We start from the raw sequence: 23,679 nt of genomic DNA, 5'->3' as shown, positions 1-23,679 counted from the left end.
AAATATTAATTTTAAGTATAATAATTTTTATTGATTTTTAGACTTATTTCACATTTGAAACAAAAGCATTTAAATCTTTGTTGCTGATAAAGAAATTTAATGACACTGATGTCGCAAGGCAGAAGAAGGCTTTCCTCTGAAAACACAACTCGGCTAATTGACGGGTGACTCAGTATTGAATCTGCCTGGAATGTACTGTTAAAGCACATTGCAAGTGTGCAGAGACTTCATCTTAGTGACATTCAGCTGATGTGGCTTGGGCTCAGCCGTTGCTGTGTTGCTTGAACGTTGAGATTCATACCCCCTCACTCTGGAAATTACTCGATACTTGGCCCGGATATTTTTCACTGGGTTATGCCACAGGCTGACTTTCTTTGGACAGGAGAACTTCTCTTTGATCACCTGTCCTAGTTGAGAGACAGCCACAAACCCATCCTTGTACGACAGAATTTTGGTAACGGGTGCATAGACGTACTGGGCAACTAGTAAATTTCCTAGAAGCAGCAGTGAGAAAGATATGTATAATTAGTTCTAAAATAAAATCTTAAAGAAAAAACAATTAAATGAACATGAACTAAATAAACTGCATGGAAACAAGAGGACTATAATTTGAGAAATATTACAGTATTGTATTTGAAAGAAGGAAAATACTGAAAATACACTGGCTCCTCAATTTAAGAACACTTAGTGTTATGTTAGGTAGTGTAACTGGAAAATTGTTTGTAACTCGATTTGTTAAGAACTCTGTCACCTTCACCTTTTAACTTTTCAATCATAAAAGCTACTTAATCACACATCCCTCCATTTTTCATAGGTCAACTTTGATAAAAACCTCAGATAAAGTTGGAATAAATAATACTCCCAAAAAACTTCCATGCATTCATCCATCCACCCACCCATGCATCCTTCCATTCATCCATTATCAACACCTTATCCAATGCAGTGCTCTGGAGTCTATCCCGGAAGCACAGGGCATCAGGCAGGGTACACCGTGGACGGAGCACCAGAACATGGTAGCGTAACAGTTTTATCTTATTATTTTTAATGAACTTCAAACTAGGTTGGAATTAGGGATAATTTAACATCAGGGAAAAAAAAAAAACACGTAATGTCCACAACCTCCAGTCCTGGTTGTTCGCCAATTAATCATACAGACTTCTAGAAGGAGCCAGTATTTGTGTATTATGAATTCTTCAGATTACATTCACTTGAGATGAATCACTGGAAATTGCAAATGAAAATGGTGATTACCATTAACGACATCCCAGACTTTGATAGTTCGATCCTGGGACCCCGTGTAAATATACTGATCGTTTTCTGAAAAAGCAGAACACAGGACCCCTTCAAAGAAGAAGCCCTGCATATTGGAAAAAAGAAGAGAACGGGGATATACATTAGAAAGCAAATACATAGTTTCTGTGAACGATTACATGTTCTGCTTTAACTCACCTTGTATTCCATTGTGTACTTCAGCTCCAGCGGTGACAAATTCCACAGCCTTTGCACCGAATCCTGGGAGGCAATCAGGGCGAGCGATCCGCTGTTACTCACTGTGACACATGTGATCTTGGTTTGATGTCTGTCCATGGAGGTCACTGAGGTATTCTTAAAGTCATAAAGCATGACCTCTCCGCTCTCCGTTCCTTTGATTAACCTGCAGTCCGACAGCAAACCTATGGAGGAGATCGGCGAATGGAGTAGAGAGAGGGGCAGTTTGTGGAAGGGGCCTTCAATGCATGGGAAACTATCCCTCTCAGTGATCTCAAACACACAGATGCTGTCCTGGTAAGCCACGGCCATGCTGTCCTCTGCAGCGCTGGCCACCATGCAATGCACCGCAGGCAGGGTCTCGGGAGGGGGGATACACAAGGTCTCTGGTGCATATGCCAGTGGGTAGATCAGGATTGTGCCCGTTTTTACCCCACAGAAGAGCATCTTCTTCTTCTGGGCCAGCTCCATGCAGCTCACCTCAGCAGACACTGCAATTGTTTCAGCTGCACTGCCTGCCATTAGGCAAATAAGAGTGTTAAAGCTAGATGCAAGAACATGTAAACATCTTGAGTTTAAAAAAAAAAAATCTAATTTTGGTATTTTCATTTAGCTGATACTTTAGTCCAGAGTCACTTACAATGTTAAAGTATTCAGAATTATTTATACAGCTGGGTAATTTCACTGGAGCAAGTACCTTGCTCAAGGGTACTACAGTCAGAGACAGGGATCAAACCTGCAGCCTTTAAATCCAAAGGTAGTAGTGCTAACCACTACACTACCGGCTGTTTTCAGGTTATGTGCATCATATTTACCAGTTCGACAGTCCCACTGGACAACTTCTGCTCTGTCACCGTGTTTCAGGAAATACACTTGTTCACCATCACGTGACAGCGTAACAAGGGGGCTGCTGTCTGGGAAGCAATTATTCAGCTTGTGCTTGCGATTGTATCTGAGCGTCCAGAGCTTCAGGCAGTGGGTGCTTCTGGAGGCAGAGATAACCGTCTCCTCAAACACAGCCAGGGCAGTGACAGGGGCCCCCATTCCAATGAAGGAATCGAGGAGATCCCCTGTGGACAAACACCATGTCTAAGAAGAGAGAAATTATAGTTATGCGTTTATGAAAATCTCCCATGTTTTGTACATTATTCATTTAACTGACACTTTCTCCAAAGCAGCTTACAATGTGGAGCTACCTACAACTGATTACCCATTTATACAGCTAAGTAATGGTACTGGAGCAATTTAGTGTAAGTACCTTGATCAAGGGTACTACGGCTTGAAGTGGGACTTGAATCTGCGACCTTAAGAATCAAAGGCAGCTGGTTTAAACCACTATGCTTTCAGCTATTAAATTAAATTTATATTTTTCTTTTCTATTTTAACATATATTTTAATTTCTCTTTAATACAGCATATGCTATGGCCTACATAAGTAATTGAATTTATAATTAGACACTGTTATACTAATTGCACCGTGGATGCTGGAAACCCAACTTTTCACTAAGTTGAATCTGCTGTGATTATTTTCTATGCTATTTCTGTGGGCAGGGATCATGAATTTAGTGCTGTATGTAGTTCTGTATACAAACCAAAGGTTGAGCAATTTACTGTATTTTGCTGACCCTTATAACATGATCCTGTGAGCCTGTGATGAGAACTCTGTGATGGTCGGGTGTCGCTGCTGTCAGTACAATGTCCTCATGTTGGAAAGCATGAGCCAGGAACCTCTCCACTAAGTTGATCTTGACATGGAACATGGCTACCTGCTTCTCAAAACCTAAATCCAAACAATGCTGATGTTACTCCTTGCCTGTTACTCATACAGTAGCCAATAATTTTTGTTTATCTTAAAAATGTCTTTGTATTACCTGCACACAGCAAATGCTCATTGTCAGATGCATGCAGAAATGCAACTGGAGAGGACAGCTTTGTGACAGTCTCGATCCCATCGTTTGAAACCTTTGGATGTAAACATTTCACGTAAGTCAAAACTGAAAGGGATGTGGATGGTCTGGAAAGTTGCTATGGCACAAATTAAATTCCAATATGAAACATAGATATACAGTACTTCAAATGTTGGGCTTTTGGTGTACAAGATGAAAAAAGTACCAGATAAATTGAACCATCCTCAGATCCCACAACGAGTTTGCCTTGTGTTTTAAGAGTGAAGGTGCATGTTGGCGACAGGTTCTCATGACTTGTCATGCAAATTTGTCTTTTCTCTGTTCCAGTAGACAAGTCATAGAAGGTAAGGGCTCCTTCATAAGAGAGGACTGCAAGGTCTTCATCAAGGACACCTAATATTGTCATCTGCTCATCTCCTCCTGTGATCTGGAAGATGAGCTCTCCTGTTTTGAGGTCCCATGCTTTGGCCTGTAATAAAAGTTAATGTTTACTTTTCACTGAAACTGCTAGAACAAGCACACTTTCTTTAAAGTAAAGTAACATTTCCATCCTTTTTTTTTTATTCAAAACTAAGCGATACCACCACTGTGTCTGAGAGGGGAAGTCAATGATCAAGAACTAAAAACACATTTATTGTCATACATATAAAAATTAAGCAAAATGAGTAAATAAAATATTGCAAAAAAATCCCTGACAGCTTCAAGAGAAATTACACTTGTGTGAACCTGTAGTCCGTCTGTGGAAAATAACATGGATTTTTCTTCAATCATATGGATCTGTGGGGGTTGCTGGGAGCTGAAGGAGACTTGTGCCTGGATGCAGTACAGCTGTCTGCCACTGATCAGGTTCCATAGCTTCAGACTGCCATCACAAGCCAAGGAAAGACAGCAAGTTCCCCTATTTACGATCTTCACATACTGCACCCCAGCTGCAGAGAACACAGATACGTTACAGCAAGGAGACTGTATGCACGTATAGTACTTAAATGCAAACGTTTGAAGTAATCAATGACAAACTACCATCTCATTTTGAAAAAATAACTATTTTCTAAATTTGATTTCATTTATTCTTTCTTTTTACTTGTGTGCACCTCCTATCAAGTTCTGCCGAACATGCAACATTTCTAACCTGTGTGTCCAGTAAGTGTATGGATAGCCTCTAAGTCTTCAAGGTCCCATACTATCACATTTGTATCTTCAGAGCCTACCACCAAGAGTTTTTTCTCCAGACAAATATCCATTCCTGTGATGCCTGAGGATGAGAGAGGCAGATCTTTACGGGAAGTTACAGGAAAAGATTTAAATGTGTACCATCAATGTGTACCAGTGTGTACCAAGATTTAAATGTGTACCAAATGTGTATCATTAGTGTCCCTTAAATGGTACAACACTCAGAATTTTGCATGTTTTATTTTTGCATTACAATTCAATGTAAAAATGACACCACACCCATTTATTCACATTCAGGAAACGCTGTCTGATCGTTCTTAAAGATGAAATAATGAATGTTCTTCATACTTACCTCTGTGGAAGCCAGTTAGGGTTGTTTTCAGAGTTCCTCCTGGAGACTGGAAGAAGCCACAGGTGGGGACAAGAACAGGACTGGGACAGGAATTGAACCAGTGCTGACACTGGGAGCACAGACGACCAATTAGTGAAGGGTACACCTCTGCAAGGGTGTATAGTCTGGCAAAAATCTCAGTGTAGAAAAGGGATGGATCTTTAGGGATTTGAGAAAACAGAAGCCAGTGTAAAGAAATCCAAGGTTTCATGCATATGTAATAAATTCCTCTGGTTGTTTCATAACAAAGGTAAAGGTAAAGGTAAACGTACTCATTTCAGAGCGTTCGGAGTAGAAAAAAAAATCTAGAGAATTTTGCACAGATAATGCTGTCAACTCACCCATTTTTCCATCAACGCAATCAATAGTTGGTTGCATGAGTAGGAATGTGTCTTTGATTAACTGTATTTCTTTAAAATCTTGTACTTCAAGACAAAGAGACAGGTCCTCGACAATGCTGTTGACCCCACATGTCACAGTCTTACACAATAACCATTCTGTACTTCCTGGAAGAAGAATTACATACATACACTACGATCACAATCTGTTTCTCTTCATCAAAGTTTCAATAAACTGTCTAACTACTGTATTGTGTTGCATAAAACCAATATGTTTTGACATTACCAATGACTTCCTGGTGTAGTTGTTCCCAGCAGCCGGCATGGATAAGATGATAAGGCAACTCCCGCAGCTTTCTCTTGTTGGCGACATCCTCTGCAAACCAGAGTGGCTGAGGGCACACCTGGGTAATGAGGGCAACAAGACAAGTGCAACACCATGGTATACTCAATTGCTCCTATTTCTCAGTTCAGGTTTACTAAGGTTTGTTTCTTTATGGTATATTCAGAAAAGCAGGGACACACAAGTGGCTTGAGAACAGGGGACAACTTATTTTTATTACTTGGTTCGGTTTTTGGGCCAACACTTTGGCTATATTTTGCAAATTAGAAATGAGAATTCCAGAAGGAAAAGAGGAAATGTTTGAATACCTTCCTGTCAGCATTCAGTTTAGTCTTCAGGGAAGGAAGAAACAAAGGCTTGAACCGGCCCTGACTCCAATAATCCAGAAAGTACTCTGAGAGGACCCTGTGACACGCCACCCTTCGTTCTGCCATGTGGTACCTCTCTGAAACTATTTCAATAACCTGTCTGGAGCATACACATCATACACTCACAAACATGGTAACATAAAGGTAAAATTAATTGGACTTCAGACTTAAAATCTTTAAGCTCAAATCTAAAGAAGAAGATGACTTATATCTTAAGGAAAACCATTACACCTAAACTATTCAGTAAGATCCCAAGCTGTATAAATGAGTAATACTGTAAAAAACATAGGTTGGTTTGTATCCTTGTCTATCATTCAGCTGATGTTATTAAGACAAAAATACACACAGCTGCATCCAAATGTAATATTATTCTACAAATGAAACAATATAAGATAAAAAAATGTTTTTTACACCTTTACCTGTGACAGAGACCAAGCATCTTCATTCCATTAACCTGTTTCTCATCCAGGTATGCTGTAAGGTCATGCCTAAGTCGGATCCACAGGAGAAGGGGGAGGCGGACAAGGGTGTGATTTGGAGGCAACCTGTCCTGGTAGACTTCACCTAGGACCTCATCATCCAATGAGAGCAGATCACAGAGCTCTGCCTCTGACAATCCATCTCTGAGGAAGATAAAAATGCCGCTTTTAGTGCAAACTATAGGTACACAATATTTAGAAAGGAACTAATCAATCAAATTAATAAAATGAAATTAATAAGAACCATAAAACAATAAAAGGGACTTTTACTATATAGACACAGCTTTCCAAAAAGGTTTCTCCCAACAGAGAAAAACTGCAGTTCTCATGTTGAAGCTTAACCACAAGGACCTCTGCTTTGGACAAGTAGCTATTGGTAATAGAAATAATTTGTTATAAAAACAAAATATAACAAATATAAAGGGTGTTATAATTGTAATGCACCAAAATCTGTATTATTTTTGTATTTTCATTAATTTAAAGGGACATGTTTTTCATCCAGAAACCAATTATTATTATTTTTTTCCACAAGAAATAATGATGATAGAACTCATTCACAAATGGGAGGTGATTTTCCAGAAAAAAATTAACCATTTGAATTTGAATTTCTTCATGTGAGGAATGGAGGGTATTATTATTTTGCTTTCCCTAAAATAAGTAGCATAAATAAATTTAATATAAACCAGTAACAATGAACACTCTATTTTTTGTCATTTTCTGTATTTGTTGTCAGAAACCTTTTGACATAAAAATTCATTATTTCAATATTATTATTTGCTATGGGGGGGGGGGGGGGGGGGGGTGCGGTGACGCAGTGGGTTGGACCACAGTCCTGCTCTCCGGTGGGTCTGGGGTTCGAGTCTTGCTTGGGGTGCCTTGCGACGGACTGGCGTCCTGTCCTGGGTGTGTCCCCTCCCCCTCCGGCCTTACGCCCTGTGTTGCCGGGTAGGCTCCGGTTCCCCGCAACCCCGCATGGGACAGGAGGTTCTGAAAATGTATGTGTGTGTATTCTACGGATTCTAAATTAGCTAAACTTACGTCTCATGGGATTATACATACACAAACATTTACACTTGGTCAGAATTAAATGCTATTATGTGTCACCAATACAGGTAATTCACCAATTATTATCTAGTTACAGAAGTTAAGTTGGTATTAGATTGACATTAAATCCAACCTGAATATGGATAACTAACACTTCGAACTATTTATATTTCATTTTGCTCAAGTGTATTCATCTTAGTCTTCTGTTGATATGATTTATTTAATATTTGGAGCACTACAGAAAATGGATGCAAGGAATAAACTGGATTTTTTTTCAGTTTTCTGGCATTATCTAACTCTCATGGTGTCATTTATTTATCAGTTGAAAACTATCACAGAAACATAAATCTCCTCATACTGGACAACTGAGGAAAATGCTCTACTGATATGCTAAATTTAAAGATGATCAATGATTGTGACCAGTTGATTTAAAAAAAAAAAAAACAGACATTTATATAGATATTGTAATGGTGTGTGACTTATCTTGTGACTTTTAATGAATAAATATGTTAACAGAACTTAATTTGTCTCATATTGTCTAAATCAGAAAATTTCATCTAAAATTTATAAAAATAATACACCTTGATGGCAATAAGGTAAAAAGACTTACCTAGATGAAACAATGTATCCTAGTGCAGAGCTGACAAGTTGTTTCCCATGTTTCAGCTCCAGGTTCTGAAAGTGTAGTGAGATAGCCTCCTGAATGGTGCTGCCCACCTGGAGCTCTGAAACAGGGGTGTAGGATGCCCACTGGCTGGCTAAACTGAGGGTTAGCGTCAGCAAGAGTGGGTGGCCAGACATCTGGAAGCTATTCAGGACCACATTCAGCTGTTCCGAAGTCAGGCACCGCTTCACTGTGCCCATATACACATTTACAATCTCTTTGACTTGTTCAGATGTCAACTGCTCAACCTCAAAGAAATTTTCTTGTATAATTCCATCAAAACTCTTCAAGGCCGTGAGCAGAGCATCCCCGGTGGACACCACAAAGTGGACATTTGGGGGAATTTCTTTGGGCAGCCAGTGCAGCTTATGTGCATGGTTGCTTTTACAAATTTGGTCTAAGCCATCCAGCATAATGAGGAGCGACTGCTTCTTGTCTGAAACCTTGATAAGAATGGCGTGGAAGAATCTCACTAGATCCTCATGGGAATTGGTGGTCACTGAGTCAGGAAGTGGGATATCCAGTGCTCCACATATTTGGAAACAGACACTCTTAAGGACAGTGTTAATCTCGGAGCTCAGAGGAGAGGTTCCCAATAATCTCAACACCACCACCGCCTTTGGGCCCAGGACTCCACGCATTTCCTGAGCTAGCTTGCACATCAGTGCAGTCTTGCCAATGCCCAAAGGCCCGAACACAATGAGGGGTCCGTGAAAGGAGTTAGAAGATTCCCACATGCAGAGGCAGAGTCTACCCAGGAGACTCTCCCTTCCACGGAAAACAATGCATTTAGAAGAGCTTAGCATCATGTGATGAGCAATCTCTTGGGAAAGCCAGTTCCACTCTGATTGTAAGGTTCCATTCGCCTCTGCTCTACATGTAGTGGCCCTGCTGATCTTTGCCTTCATCTGAGAGATGAACTGTTCACACAAGCTCTGGAGGTATTGAGAATGTTCTTTGCAGTTGGGATCGATCCTGCCTTTGCTTAGGTCCACACAGTGGAGGCTGAGGAAGTCAGAACATGTGGCATAGATCTGAGACTTGAGGGCTGAAAGGAGGTCCTGTGCCTCAGTGTCTACTAGGCCATCGGCAGTAATGTCAATAAGCTGTGAAATTTTCCTCTGATTGTCATTTTTCTTCAGTCGCGGCAGCTCCCGCAAAAAGAGTATTGTGTTTTGGTCCCTCCTTCTGCTCCCCAGAAGGCCCATCTCAATCTCCCACTCAATCACTGGATGGCAGAGGGAAAGAAATACAGGAAATTGTTCTGCAGTCTTCCTCCACATAAATTCAGTTTATATTTTATAAGCTGAAAGTTTAATTAAAGTCTCTGACCAGATTTGAAGAACTTGTGCCTCTGCGCTGCACTGATACCTCCCTCCTTCTCAGTCTGCAGGGCGGCAGTGCGTAGCAGCTGCAGCAGCCGAGCTTCGGTGTGTTGCCAGGTAATGACATCTTTGTCATGCTGTACATTAACTTCAGGTCGAGTATCGGAATAATGAGGCAAATGAGTAGTTATTGATTGTAGGACATAGCTGGGTGGAACAGCATTATAATCTTTCCAGAACCACTGGTTGAGGAGCTTTACTCCCTCTTTATTTTCACGCAGTTTGGACAACAGCAGTTCAAACTCATTCTCTGGGATGAGTCGCGGGATGGGCCGATGGCCGTAACGATTTCCCAGTAGAACCTTTGACAAAAAAAATCAAACATATAAATAAATGCAGCAAGATGGAAATTATTAATATCTCAATTATGAGATATGAATTATTATTAATATCTCAACATTGCAGAAACTGCTGAATAATAGTAGGCAGGTGTTGGGGTAAACAAATACAAATATATTTAAAATCCAGGAATGTGAATGCACTCACAGTGAGACTTGGACCAACTGACACCATCTTACAAGACTGAATCTCCTCTAAACATAATTCGGTGGTCATGTGATCGATAGCACTTGCATCATCAACACCCCATCTCAAGTCAACTACCTGGAAAATGTTTTAAAACATAAGCAAGAATATTAACAATATATACATGTTGGTTGTGATCTACATCAGAAGTAAAGCATGTTAACAATGCATTTCAAATCAAAGATCAGTTGATTTGATACAGGAGTGATGAACCCATGCAGAAGCAACAGATTTTGGCTTTAGTTCCAGCCTAAATCAAGGAATCGATTTGCACTGAAATAATATTTAAAAAGCAATAATAAATGCCCACTTAGCTCACTAACTAGCAAGTTATACCATGGATTAAATGCCAGTACATTGCAGACACACACACACACACACACACACACACACACACACACACACACACCCACTATGAGTAATTTTAGAGTTATCGATTCACCTGAAACACATATTTGGACTGTGGGAAGAAACCAGGGTACCCCAAAGAAACCCACATAAAAACAATTATAGGTTAGGTAAGAAAAAAGAAATAAATTATTTTATTAATAGTTATCAATTGGGTGGGGGCGCGGTGGCGCAGTGGGTTGGACCGGGTCCTGCTCTCCAGTGGGTCTGGGGTTCGAGTCCTGCTTGGGGTGCCTTGCGATGGACTGGTGTCCTGTCCTGGGTGTGTCCCCTCCCCCTCCAGCCTTACGCCCTGAGTTGCCTGGTTAGGCTCCGATTCCCCGCAACCTCGTATGGGACAAGTGGTTCTGTGTTTGCGTGTGCGTGTGCGTGTGATTATCAATTGGACTGCATGATTAACCAAGACAAACAACTGTGCAAAATATAAGTTACTAAGGTATGGTTTGTATTAACAGGAGCAGGTTTGGTAGCAGTGCCAGTCATTACAAATCTTCTGAGTATTAAATAAAATCAGATTAACTGTGCAACAGTATAGAAAATAATAACAGGTAAAAAATGTAAATCAACAAGGAAGATTCCTCATCTGCATATAAAAATCCATATCCTCCTTTTTTACATTTACATTTATTTATTTAGCAGATGCTTTTTTCCAAAGTGACTTCTGATGAACTCTATGTAGTGTTATCAGCCCACACACCTTATTCACCAAGGTGACTTACACTGCTAGATACACTACTTAAACTAGGTCACTCATCCATACACCAGTGGAACACACTCTCTGTCACTCACACTCTATGGGGGAACCTGAACAGCATGTCTTTGGACTGTGGGAGGAAACCCACGCAGACGCGGGGAGAACATGCAAACTCCACACAGACTGAGGGATGGAACCCATGTTCTCTCATACCACCGAGGCGCTGAGACTGTTTTTGTAGATGTATTTGCCTACAGCAAAACCTGTGGGAAGCAGCTGTTATAACATCCGATTCATGTTTAAGGAATGCAAGCAACGTGAGCTTTTAGCTCTGCTTTTGTGTTTGCAAGTAAGTACAACCAAGTTGTACGCCCACTCCTTATGTTTTGCATGTCTTATGCACCTTTAACCTGCAACACCAATACACAGGTAAACATGTCAATACACACCTGGAAATTCCATTTAACACCAGGATTTTCTAATGATGTTAATGAAATGAGTAATCTATCAATTCTTATGTCTATACTTATAATTTAGAGAATTGTTGTAGGTAGATGTGTATAAGTTGTAACACAGTAGCCCCTTACAACTGGTTACTTCTACAAATATATTGTAGTATCCCCCTACATAGCTCTAGAGACAGGGTAATAAGAGCATACGCTTTTATTCACAATGCACATGTTTTTTGACAGCACTCCTAACAAAGCCACTAAAGACAGTACAAGTTAACCCTACACACTACAGAGTCCCCCTAAATCACTCTCAGCCACTCTACCGCGCCAAACGGTTAAGGGGGCACCCCTAGAACTTCCCAGAATCCCCCTTGTGACAAATTGTGCATGAACAATAAAACAACCAATCAAAACTGAACACCAGACTATGTACAGAAATAGACATGAATCACAACTGTTTACACAGAGCTATATCAGCTCTCCTCAGTGCCGTTACAAAATTTATGAATTATGAAACAAAAACCCAAAAGACATTCCAGAAAGTTTGCAAGCTTTCAAGCAACATATTTACACCGATAGTCACATGAAAAGTCACAGGAAAGGCAGATTAACTGAGGACTGGAGGTTCAGTGTACGCACCTCAAATGCAAGGCCCAGTCTCTGACAGAAGGTTTGAAGTTCTGGATATGCCTTTTCAAGCAAAGTATCTCTTTCACTCTTCATATCTAAAAACAGGGGATTCGGTTGGTTTTATTCTTACCATATCAGCAGTGAAAACCTTTTCACTTTTCCTAAAACTGAAAAGGTAATTCATAAGTGAATATACAAGCCTAAGGAAAAACAAAACATTTTTCAGTTTTTACCTGAGAAAGTTGAGCTGATGAAGACTCGAACCACACTGGACTTGATTTCAAGACCTTCTGTGGACTGTCCCTTTAGCAGTGGCAAACCCAGGGCTTCCTTTAGTGACATTGCCCTAATAAATCTTATGTCTCTGGAAGACCTCCTGTCCTCTGATTCAACCGTGCATCCAGGGGCTGTCCAAGAACTCCCGCTACATGCACCAACGGGAATATTTCTGAATTTCAGTCACTCTGCACTGTAAGCAGCTTGTTAAATTTAATTCCTTCACAGACCTTTAGTATGCTTATGAATAATGAAGATTGTTACCCCTTTCGCCAAACAAAAATTACACACAAAGAATAATAAAGCAGATATTACCTTCCGTGCCAGTGTCTCCGCTGCTTATTACGTGAACCTTCACAAGCAAACTGCAAAATACAAATGTGTTGAGCTGCCGAACAAGTTGTTTTCCTTCTTTTTTCATGTGGACTTCCCTTGAGATCCAGGACTCCAAGACAACATTTGTTTACACTTTCTAACCCAACGTATAAAAAGGTCCCATGGGGTGACATTACGCAGGTAAGAGACACCTGAACTTATGTGTATTGGTGACTTATGTAGCTCTTTAATGAATGACAAACAGTCCTATCCAATTTATGCTGTCTTCTCAGTAAATAGCAGCTCTGCATTGTACTGTGTGGTATTTGTTTCTCTGTTATACATCTAGAATACTGTACAAAATCACAGTGCAATATTTTATGTCACTAGCTGTTAGCCTTGGATCAAGATTCAGGCAAATGCAACACGTGCAATGGAATTGTGGTAATAAAATAAAGCAAGGTTTTTTTCAGGGATGTGCTTTCCTTCAGTCCCTGGGGCACAGTATTACGTAATGTTTTTTATGCTTCAGCCTAAAACAAGTTTGTGAGTTCCTCGACTTCATCAAAAAAAGTCACCGCAGCCAGAAATGGATCCCTGAGGTTGTTGACAGTGCATGTAGAATGTGTAGCTGTATTAATACAGAGTCAAAACAGGTTTGGAATAACATGGAAACATGGTGAAAAGAGGTCTTTCTTTGCTAGAAGTATGTATTGCTTGAAAATGTAGTTTCACAGCTTTTCATTACAAAGTTTATGAAACACACACACACACATTTTCAGAACCGCTCGTCCCATACGGGGTCACGGGGAACCGGAGCCTAACCCGGCAACACAGGGCGTAAGGCCGGAGGGGGAGGGGACACACCCAGGACGGGACGCCAGTCCGTCACAAGGCACCCCAAGCAGGACTTGAATCCCAGACCCACCAAAGAGCAGGACTGTGGTCCAACCCACTGCGCCACCGCACCCCCTGTTTATGAAACAACCTTTATTAATACTGGAAAAGGTATGATTCTGAAATTCAGTTTAATGATAAAAGGTCTCTTAATAATAAGCATAATAAGCATTTAACTTACATTAAAAAAATGTTAATTTCTCATGACACATCATGATTATACCCAGACAAACCCACAGTCAGTCAAGAGTAATATTATTTACTGCCTTACGCTTTATTCATTTAGCTGACACTTTTCTCCAAAGCAGCTTACAATGTCAAGGTTACAGTTACTTACCCATTTACACAGCTGGGTAATTTTTACTGGAGCAATTTAGGGTAAGTACCTTGCTCATTGGTACTACAGCCAGAGGTGGGGATCAAAGCTGCGACCTTTCGATCAAAAGGCAGTAGCTGTCTGCATAAATGAACTATTTCAGAACGTGAATATACCGTATGCATTGAAATGAATGAAATATAAACCATGCTCCTACAGTTTAATTAAAATCACTTTTACTGGTACTATTTCCAACAGGGGGGTGTGGTGGTGCAGTGGTGCAGTGGGTCCTGCTCTCCGGTGGGTCTGGGGTTCAAGTCCCGCTTGGGGTGCCTTGCGAGGGACTGGCGTCCTGTCCTGGGTGTGTGTGTGTCCCAGCCTTATGCCCCGAGTTGCTGGGTTAGGCTCTGGTTCCCTGCAACCCTGCATGGGACAAGTGGTTCAGAAAATGTGCGTGTGCATTTCCAACAGTTTACCTCATTTAGACAACAAATTGATATGTGGCTAACAATTGAAAAGATGAGCAGCACTCATCAGGAGTAATCATAAATGATACAAATTCATTACTGAAAATAAGGCACCTACTTTTGAAACCTACTCCTTCTTACAGGGGTGAAAATTTCAACTCAGAATTAGCAATGCATATAAATTCAGGCATGGGTGTGTGGTGGTGCAGTGGGTTTGGTCAGATCCTGCTCTCCGGTGGGTCTGAGGTTTGAGTCCTGCTTGGGGTGCCTTGTGATGGTCTGGTGCCCTGTCCGCTCCCCCCTCCAGCCTTACACCCTGTGTTGCCGGGTTAGGTGCCAGCTTGCCACGACCCCCCTTGGGACAAGTGGTTTCAGACAGTGCGTGTGCATAAATTCAGGAAGTAAACCACATTTCACAGCTATATACAGTATATTGCTTTAACACCTTTTTCCTTTGACCTTTTGTGCATCAAGTGTAACAGTTCGTGAACCTCCCCTGTGACAGATTTGTAAAGGACTGTGCCACCTGTGCTGGGGACTGTTGTGTCACTGTAGGAGGGCAAGAGAATACAAATTGGCTTGTGTTCCCTTGGGTAGTTGAGGTGCTTGGGGTTTTCACCATCTTGTTAGCTAGTTGGAAACAATAAAGGGCTGAAATCTGGAGCAGAGAGCCCTCCTGATGAGCCCCACAGCCTGTGGAGCGACAGCAGCCTGGTGGATCACAGCAGGTTCATCTGTGCACCTCATCTTTGTATCCATGTGGCCTTGACCACTGGCTTCTTCTAAAACTAGGGGGTGGATACATTCAATTGTGCAGCAGAAATGTCCCAGTTTGTGTGCTAAGGAAGGTAATTAGCACGGGTAAAAAAAAAAAAAACAAATCTAAGTTCTGCATACTTGGAAGAATTGTGGACTTTTTTAAATTGAGGAACAACAAAACTACTTCTTACTGTGTTAATTGTGAATTGAAAAAATACGTAGAAGAAGATGATGTTTTTATTCTCCTATAGCATATGGCGCCAAGTTAAAATTACTTTACTGCCAATAACACTGGCGACTTGTACGCACCGAATAATAGAACAAAAAAACACAACAAATTTATTTATTGTTTTTATTTACAGTTAAAGGTCTGGCCGCAAAATGATAAAATTACGATCACCAGCCAGGCTGTGAAAGTAAACGTGAATTTCGCGAAGACGTTTTTCCTCCTTGTGTTTAAATTATGTCAAACTACATTAAAATACATGCTTTCTTTCATAAATTCGTCTATAATTTTCGACAACTATCAAACAAACGCTAAATTGGAAACACTTAGCCTAGGAAGCCAGAAGACGCACTCTTGAGTTGTTTGAATTGTATAATCTTGTGCGGAATACACGTGTAAACCCTGACAAAAATGTAATTACGGTTGTCTACAAGTCTGTTTACAGTTTAATTCATTATTGTTGTAATTATGCATGAATGTTTGTTTTGGTGTTCAAAAAGAAATGCAAAAAAAGACTCGCACGCGCCGGGCACTTTGATATGACGTGTTAGACATGCGACGCGTGGATAACACCAGTCTCATCACAACGTACAGCGAGGTATAAAGACAAGCGGTAAGAACAAACTTTGAACACGTTATAACATTTACCTACACAAACCGTTTGATGTGTGTTTAGTGTGGAAAATGTTGCGGCTCTAAAGTGACTGGAGAAATGTTGACGGGTGTTCAGAGGGACGCGAGGCGGCAGTGCCGATCATATTGGAAAAGCCTATTGTTGCGCTAGCTTTCAGCTACTGGAACTTAGGCCCCATTGCTGGAATATTCGTGTTGTGCTGAGGCAGCGAGCGGCGCCACTACCCTGCTAGCTACACGGGCTAAGAGAAGCGCCTTTTTTCCCCACGCGGGAATGAGCTGCTCGCGACTTACACAGTCTGAATACACATCACATCATTCGCTCCCTCACACAGTCTCTGGTAGGAGTCAGTAACAGAAGTGACACGTCGTTGATCGTGCGGGCTGTTCTAAGTTTAACTAAGCAAAGTTGTACCGGGTGGTCCACCGTCCGCTTCCAATTCAATTGTCAGCGCATATTTAATACAAAGTAAGTATTCAACTGTGTCGCTTAGCGACTTAGTTACAGTTAGGTTTACAGACTAAGTTGTAAACTCATTTACACAGCTGGATTCACTTTTAACACTGTCAGTTCAGGTAAGTACTTTGTTCAAGGAGACACTACTACTAGGGATCCTCTGATTTCCTAGTTGTTACCACCTGCTCTGAAATGGCGACAAGCTTTTTATTTGGACTCTTGTCAAAATACAATTCGCCTGTCCGCTGAGCCGATGTCATAAAAAGCTCGCATTCAGCAACGTTTGTGTTTTCAGCGCCCGCATTACATGTACTTAGCGTGTCAGTGTCCTGTTTTAGTCTCGTTCCAGCTGAAATATCGCGAGAAGCAGAGCACAGGTGCGCACGGAAGATGACGGACACTAAGCGTCTGGCCTTCTCCATCATCCAGTTCCTTCATGAGCAGCTCAGTTCGGGGGGTTTGACGTCAGATGCACAGGAAAGCCTGGAAGGTAGAATACCAGTCTCTTTTTTTTTTTTTAAAAAAAACCTTGAAACCTTTGAGGATTTAAGGTACATCTCTTTAAGTCTTTATGGACATATGTCAAGCTTTCTTCCTGTTTTCTAGTTGCGATCCAGTGCCTCGAGACAGCATTTGGGGTCTCTATGGAAGATCAGAGCCTTGCGGTCACTCAAACGTTACCAGAAATTTTTGCTTCAGCTACACCAGTGGTGGTATGTGTAATTTCATTCTTTAAATTTGGAAAACTGAAGTGTACATTTTTTTTAAATATTCCCACCTGGAGATTAAATGTATTGTTGATATTGCAAACATCTTGATTGTCTAATGTGCAGTTTCAGCATGCTGGGACACCCCAAGTGAAGATCAACCTTGTTCCAGATTCTCCTACAGAGGAGCAAGTTGTTGAAGCAGAAAGACTGAAAACAGAAGGTTTTGTTGCTCATTGAGTACCCTCTTGGCAAATATTCCCTGAGCACCCATTTAAAACACACTCTTAGCTTTTTTCCTTTTTATTATTTTGTAGGCAATGATCAAATGAAGGTGGACAACTTTAATGCTGCTGTTGAGTTCTACTCCAAGGCTATTCAGCTAAATCCCAAAAGTGCTGTTTATTACTGCAACAGGTATTGCATATCAGAAAGCTTTTTTTAATTTGTGCTTGCTGGCATTCATTCAAATAGTGTTGATCTTAAAAATGTTTATGTTTTTGCTATGAATGTTAATGTGTGTGTTTTTTTATTATTAATATTCTGCAGGGCTGCAGCTTACAGCAAACTGGGGAATTATGCTGGAGCTGTACAGGACTGTGAGCTTGCCATTGGAATTGACCCTAATTATAGCAAAGCATATGGAAGAATGGGGTAGGAACTAAAACAGATACTGTGCAGATAAAAATAGCAGAGGTTAAAGGTGTGCTGCTAGAATTCCAATGTATATACGTATGTTTGAATTTTGAATTTCTTCTTTGAGTTAAATTGTAATATGCATCTAATTGGAATTTGTCTTTATGTTAAGACTGGCACTGGCAAGTTTAAACAAACATACAGATGCTGTGACTTACTATAAGAAAGCACTGGAACTGGATCCAGAAAACGAAACCTACAAATCTAACCTGAAAATAGCTGAAGATAGAGTGAAGGAGACACCAAGTCCAGTAAGTAAATGATAGAAATGTTACATGGAGTAGTTGTTGTTGTGCTTTAATATGAGGGGTTGACTGTTCTTCATTTTGGCTTCTTTAGACTGGAGGACTTGGTGGAATTGATCTGGCTGGTTTGCTCAGTAATCCTGGATTCATGAACATGGTGAATAATAAGCACACCTTGCATAGTTGGGGGTCTTACAATACATTTGAGTGCCAATATGAAACATTACTCTTGCATGTACTGATGCTGTTTGAAGTATTGTAAAAATTGTATTAATTGTTTTCAGGCATCTACTCTCATGAATAACCCACAAGTGCAGCAACTGTAAGTAAAACTGATTTAATGTATATATTAATTTATTATAGTTAGTATTGCTTAAGTCATATTAGTTTGTAGATCTAAATAAATAAGCACTGAAAAAAGACACTTTCACAACAGAATGAAGTATGTTGAATTGTTGGACTTGTCTATACTGTCAAGGAAATTGATTAGAGAGGTATCTTTCCTGTGACATTCTGTAGGATGTCAGGAATGATGTCTGGAGCATATGGTCCTGTTGGAACAGCAGCTGCTCCAGGGGCAAGTGCTACAAATGATCTCTCTGGCCTCATCCAAGCGTAAGTTATATAAAATGTTATTTCCTGAAATGCTATTAGTCAGCAAGATTGTCCGTTAAGGTAGATTCTTGTGTTCAAAGTGCATGGTGTATCTGACTGGTTAATTTAACAGGTGAACATTATACATCATATATAAAGTCTGTGAAAAGATCATAATGTGCCATTTGTTTTTTCCATGGTTAATATTTTCATATTCAGTAGTTGTCAGTTATTGTGTGCATTGTTTTCATCTAACACTTGTATCCGAAGTAACTTGCAGAGTTTATCCATTTGTTCATCTGAATAATTCACTGTAAATATTCTGAATAAATACTATGGTCAAGCATACCTCTCCCCGGATCTGAACTGGTAATCTTTATGTATTGCATATGCAGGGGTCAGCAGTTTGCCCAGCAGATGCAACAGCAAAATCCAGAGCTGATTGAGCAGCTGAGAAGTCAGATCCGCAGCCGAACACCCAGTGCTAGCAACGAGGATCAGCCCTGACACATACTTGGCTTGGTCTGTATTTTTGTGTCGTGAAAGTGTACTTTAAAAAATGTGTATGAAGATTATGGAAAATCACTAAATTTTTTTTTTTTTTGTCTTTTTCAGGTTAAAGGATGTATTTGATACATGAAGACTGGCTGTCCTCTTATTTTTGTTATTTTTAATTTAAAGAACTTGCATGTTTGGCCCCATTTATCTTCCTAAATATGGTTTAGTAGAGACCAACTTACCAAATAAATGGAAACAGCTGTTTTTTCTTTCTTTAAAAAAAAAACCCAAGCCACTGCATTTTTTTTTTCCAGTCAACATAAAGGTGACATCAGTTTTACTGGAAAATGTAATATCAGTGTAGTATGTGGTTTAGCTGTTGTACATGTCCAGTCCCAGCCAGTGAACTTTTTAATGCAACAATTTAAGTCATCCTAGACAAAAAAAAAAACAAATTTCATCGGTTTCAACTAAAATAATAGTTTCTACATTTGCACAGCTGTTTATATAATAGCTACCTACATATGTCTGAGCTTTTGTTATAAAATAAATGAATAAATTCCAGATTTTTTTTGTTGTCATTCGTGAAGAGAAAAGTTCAGACTCTATATTCAAACTGCTTGTTGTTCCAAACAAGTTGTTTTTTTTCTTACTTTTGATTAAAGTAATACCTCGACTTCTCAAAAGTGATTGTTTTTCTTCTGGCCTGGCAATGTCTCTATTGTTCTGAGGGTCTCTGCTTTCCAATTCTTTGAAATTAAGGAGTTTACCAGCTTTTTTCCAGTACTGTAAAGTTAGCCCTTGGATGAAAAAAATTGCAGGGTGGCGCAGAGGGTTGGACCGGGTCCTGCTCTCCGGAGGGTCTGGGGTTCAAGTCCCGCTTAGGGTGCCTTGTGATGGACTGGCGTCCCGTCCTGGGTGTGACCCATCCCCCTCCAGCCTTTCGCCCTGTGTTGCTGGGTTAGGCTCCGGCTCCCCGCAACCCCGTATGGGACAAGCGGTTTCCGATAGAGTGTGTGTGTGGGAAAAAAATGCACAGCACAGTATGACTTTTCCTGGCCCACTAGAAAGCTGCAATAGCTGCGTACTGAACAGAGAGTGAAGTAAATTGTGGTAGTAAAAACAGATGCAATTATTTGATTTAATATAATTATTAATTTTTGTCTGTTCATGTCATGGAATGGCCTGAACTAATGACATCTTTGGCCCTGGCTGGCAAAACTGCAGTCAGGCATATAAACCTAACTGTATGCCAACTACTGTAGCAGAGGTCTTTTGTTTAGTCTGTACTTGTCTAACAATTTTAATGAGCATATAGCTGTGTGTACCAGCATTGTAACGTTAAGGAAAAAACATGACATGTTTAGGAAGTCGATGCAGAGATAAAATTCTCCTGCCTCTTTCTGCAAATCTCATAGTCACAGTAAAAGCACTGAAAATGTGATAATCACCTGGGACCCAGATTTAAAAACACATTGCGGTGAAAAAAATTTACAGTAATTTCTAGTTTTTGAAATTGTTTCAAATATGTATTTTATATATCTTATTAATCAAAAGTTGAAATGTCTAAAAATACGAGGTAATCTACAAAAGGAGGATTTTAATTTTAAACACAAGTGAATCCCAAAAATGCCTAGGTTTACTGTATATATATATTGCTGTATATATCGCTAGCTCTTCTATATGGTACTAAAACATACCCTAAACACCAGTCTTTATTCATGTAGGAATTAAAATTCGACGCTCCATTTGTAGAGGGACTGTTATTAGATGGGCACCGGTGACGACATATTCCGAGATAGACAGTTGCTTTCCACCAATCATCAATCAATTCATATTTTCAGAGGCCAATAGGGATTTTCTTAAGGCGGGCGTAAAAAAATGCGAAGGAGAAAGCCGGAAGTATTGAAGGAGGATACAAAGGTGAATGCATTGTAAGCTTTTTATATGTACATATATTTTTTTTAAATATATATAACTTAGAAATGCTGTATGTTAGGTGTATATAACGGTGTGTTAACTACATTTGAACAATTTTCCTTTTTAATATGGTTACTTGTGTCCCTAGGTAATATAGTTTTTTTTTTTTTTTTTTTTTTAAATAATGCGCTGCAACAGACAGCGTTTCGTGTCAAATGGTAAACATTGCAGGATAGTGAAAGCGTAGAATATCCCATTTTATCTTTCCACTGCTGTGTTTTGGCCATTCTGTGGAACTTATTTATGCATGTTTGACACCCGAGTGTCTGGAGTGGACACTTTTTTTCGACTGTCAGTGTCACCGTTTAAGCTATTTTATTTATTTAACTGATATAAGAGATTTTCAATGATTGTTAGATGATCCCGGCTTACCATGATTCATGAATGATGAATACGCATTTACAACAGGGTATTCTTACTGTTTCAACCCACGGCTAAATGTTGACGAAGAGTAGCAGCAGGAGTTGGATGGAAAAGCACTGCTAAGCAGGACACCATGCGCTGGGCTAGTTATTGTTTACATATGAGTACAGTAAAGTTTCACTCACTGTGCAATGCCTGCTACAGTACAGATAGTTAGTGTAGTAACAGTATTCTTACGTGTCGTGTTGAGGTTGAGCACTGTGCAGCAGTCGTTATATGCCTGTACTTTTTCTTCTTTCAGCTGGAAGTGGAACACAAGGATGGTTTCTGAAGCTTTGCCTGAGAGCGTCTGCTTCCCTGTCTCTCTGTGACCAAACAGAGAGGGAAGGGCCGGGGAAGGGGACGTGACCAGTGTCCTGCATTTTGGATCTTGCGGCACAGTCCTGTAAACCCCCCCTGTTTAACTCCGTCTCTCTGTCAGCATGGAGATCGTTGTGGCCAAAGTGCTCTGCCTGCTGGGCGTTTTCGCTCTCATGCTCGCCGGAGTTCTCGTCCCAGTGCGGGTGCTGCAGGTGGATTACGAGAAGGCGCAGCGCTACAGGAAGATTTTGGCGCTCTGCAATTCTTTTGGTGGCGGCGTTTTTCTGGCAACATGCTTCAATGCCCTTCTGCCTGCTGTTAGAGAGAAGGTATATTGCTTAACAAGTTTTACTCAAATTTAGGTTTTTATTTATTTATTTTTCAACCCTAGAAACTGACTTTGATATAAAAACTGCTACCAAAGTCTAGTTTTTACTTTCTTTCAGGTGGCTGAAGTGCTGAAGCTGATCCAAGTTCAGACCGACTACCCGCTAGCGGAAACTATGATGATGCTGGGGTTTTTCTTGACGGTGTTTGTGGAGCAAGCAGTGCTGACCTTCCGCAAGGAGAAGCCGTCGTTCATCGACCTGGAGACTTTCAATGCAGGCGGCTCCGAGGCTGGCAGTGACTCCGAGTATGACACTCCATTCATTGCTCCACCCAGGAGCTCTGCAGGAGGTCACCACAGCTCCCACCACCATGGACATTTAAGCCCTTCTGAGCTGGCAGGCGCAGGTCCGCTGCGACTTGCCAGCCTGGTCTTGGCATTGTCTGCACACTCTGTCTTTGAGGGGCTGGCATTGGGCCTACAGGAGGACGGACTCAAGCTGGGAAGACTCTTCCTGGGCGTTGCCGTTCATGAGACTTTGGCAGCTGTGGCGCTCGGGGTAAGCGTGGCCAAAGCCAGCCTGCCCATGCGGGATGCTAGCAAACTGGCCATCACCGTGAGCCTCATGATCCCACTGGGGATTGGACTGGGTATGGGCATTGAGAGTGCCCAGAACCTGGCAGGCACCATTGCCTCTGTGGTACTTCAAGGTTTGGCTGGTGGCACCTTTCTCTTTGTTACTTTCTTTGAGATACTCTCTCGTGAGCTTGAGGAGAAGCATGATCGACTGCTTAAGGTCCTTTTCCTCATATTGGGATATGGCGTGCTGGCTGGTCTTGTCTTCATCAAGTGGTGATCTGCAGGGAACTGAGGACCTTTGGCACAATTATAGCTACAGGTAGCTGTTATGGCTCTTAGTTCACCAGCAGTTTTGAAGTTTGACAGTGATCCAGTAAGGAAACCCCAAGTTCCATCTGCAACCTCCTTACCTGGACTTTATCTGGATTCTGAATGAAGGAACCATCATTGTTTTATCTGCAATATATTACACTAGAAAAGAGGTGGTAAATGCTCAATTTTTTTTTTAAATTCAAATGTGCATTTATTAAAAGATGCACTGTTAAATTTTTCATTTCCTTGTTTTCATGTCAAGATCAATAAGGATTTTTCTGAATTCTATATGTTTGTGTAAATACAAATTGTATATGTTAAATCAGTTTTGTAAGTTGTATTTATTTTTATTTAATACTGACATTTCTCCATGTTTTTCTGAAATT

The 23,679-nt window shown here is 40.6% G+C and overlaps 3 protein-coding genes across 4 annotated transcripts; 2 read left to right on the top strand and 1 right to left on the bottom strand.

Moving 5' to 3' along the window:
- Nucleotides 1–198: 198 nt before the first annotated feature.
- nwd1 (NACHT and WD repeat domain containing 1) lies at nt 199–12,630 on the bottom strand. Its single transcript, XM_029254790.1, has 19 exons — nt 12,519–12,630; nt 12,295–12,380; nt 10,063–10,179; nt 9,524–9,878; nt 8,138–9,419; nt 6,424–6,627; nt 5,945–6,104; nt 5,580–5,697; nt 5,297–5,461; nt 4,917–5,114; nt 4,524–4,646; nt 4,121–4,323; nt 3,600–3,863; nt 3,359–3,449; nt 3,113–3,267; nt 2,304–2,577; nt 1,450–2,003; nt 1,252–1,357; nt 199–494 (listed from the first exon to the last, which is right to left on the bottom strand). Exons 1-19 carry the CDS (start codon nt 12,625–12,627, stop codon nt 199–201), a joined length of 4,860 nt encoding a protein of 1,619 aa, XP_029110623.1. The 5' UTR covers nt 12,628–12,630.
- A 3,426-nt stretch (nt 12,631–16,056) lies between these two features.
- sgta (small glutamine rich tetratricopeptide repeat co-chaperone alpha) lies at nt 16,057–19,937 on the top strand. Its single transcript, XM_018745824.2, has 12 exons — nt 16,057–16,154; nt 16,970–17,121; nt 17,238–17,344; nt 17,465–17,561; nt 17,656–17,755; nt 17,888–17,992; nt 18,147–18,285; nt 18,374–18,436; nt 18,564–18,601; nt 18,799–18,894; nt 19,269–19,395; nt 19,489–19,937. Exons 2-11 carry the CDS (start codon nt 17,022–17,024, stop codon nt 19,378–19,380), a joined length of 957 nt encoding a protein of 318 aa, XP_018601340.1. The 5' UTR covers nt 16,057–16,154; nt 16,970–17,021; the 3' UTR covers nt 19,381–19,395; nt 19,489–19,937.
- A 1,309-nt stretch (nt 19,938–21,246) lies between these two features.
- LOC108930564 (zinc transporter ZIP3) lies at nt 21,247–23,414 on the top strand. 2 transcript variants are annotated; one of them, XM_018745856.1, is made up of 3 exons: nt 21,247–21,294; nt 22,016–22,403; nt 22,521–23,414. In XM_018745856.1, the coding sequence occupies exons 2-3, from the start codon at nt 22,197–22,199 to the stop codon at nt 23,256–23,258; spliced, it is 945 nt and encodes a 314-aa protein (XP_018601372.1). In that variant the 5' UTR covers nt 21,247–21,294; nt 22,016–22,196; the 3' UTR covers nt 23,259–23,414. The 2 variants fall into 2 exon arrangements, with proteins under 2 accessions (XP_018601372.1, XP_018601374.1); XM_018745858.1 differs by having other exon boundaries at nt 21,261–21,305.
- Nucleotides 23,415–23,679: the final 265 nt, after the last annotated feature.

Source organism: Scleropages formosus, chromosome 9 (genome assembly GCF_900964775.1).
Source record: "Scleropages formosus chromosome 9, fSclFor1.1, whole genome shotgun sequence".
Taxonomy (NCBI): Eukaryota; Metazoa; Chordata; class Actinopteri; order Osteoglossiformes; family Osteoglossidae; genus Scleropages; species Scleropages formosus.
Note: the sequence above shows the minus strand (reverse complement) of the source record. Positions and strands in the feature narration are given on the sequence as shown.

What these genes read in the sequence shown, in the direction of transcription:
- nwd1 (XM_029254790.1), bottom strand. Translation starts at nt 12,627, where the DNA reads ATGTCACTAAAGGAAGCCCTGGGTTTGCCACTGCTAAAGGGACAGTCC. An exon ending in CATCAGCTCAACTTTCTCAG is followed by an intron (nt 12,381 to 12,518) that starts GTAAAAACTGAA and finishes CCCTGTTTTTAG; the next exon opens with ATATGAAGAGTGAAAGAGAT. An exon ending in GCACAAGTTCTTCAAATCTG is followed by an intron (nt 9,420 to 9,523) that starts GTCAGAGACTTT and finishes TCTGCCATCCAG; the next exon opens with TGATTGAGTGGGAGATTGAG.
- sgta (XM_018745824.2), top strand. Translation starts at nt 17,022, where the DNA reads ATGACGGACACTAAGCGTCTGGCCTTCTCCATCATCCAGTTCCTTCAT. An exon ending in GCTGTTTATTACTGCAACAG is followed by an intron (nt 17,756 to 17,887) that starts GTATTGCATATC and finishes AATATTCTGCAG; the next exon opens with GGCTGCAGCTTACAGCAAAC. An exon ending in AAAGCATATGGAAGAATGGG is followed by an intron (nt 17,993 to 18,146) that starts GTAGGAACTAAA and finishes CTTTATGTTAAG; the next exon opens with ACTGGCACTGGCAAGTTTAA.
- LOC108930564 (XM_018745856.1), top strand. Translation starts at nt 22,197, where the DNA reads ATGGAGATCGTTGTGGCCAAAGTGCTCTGCCTGCTGGGCGTTTTCGCT. An exon ending in TGCCTGCTGTTAGAGAGAAG is followed by an intron (nt 22,404 to 22,520) that starts GTATATTGCTTA and finishes ACTTTCTTTCAG; the next exon opens with GTGGCTGAAGTGCTGAAGCT.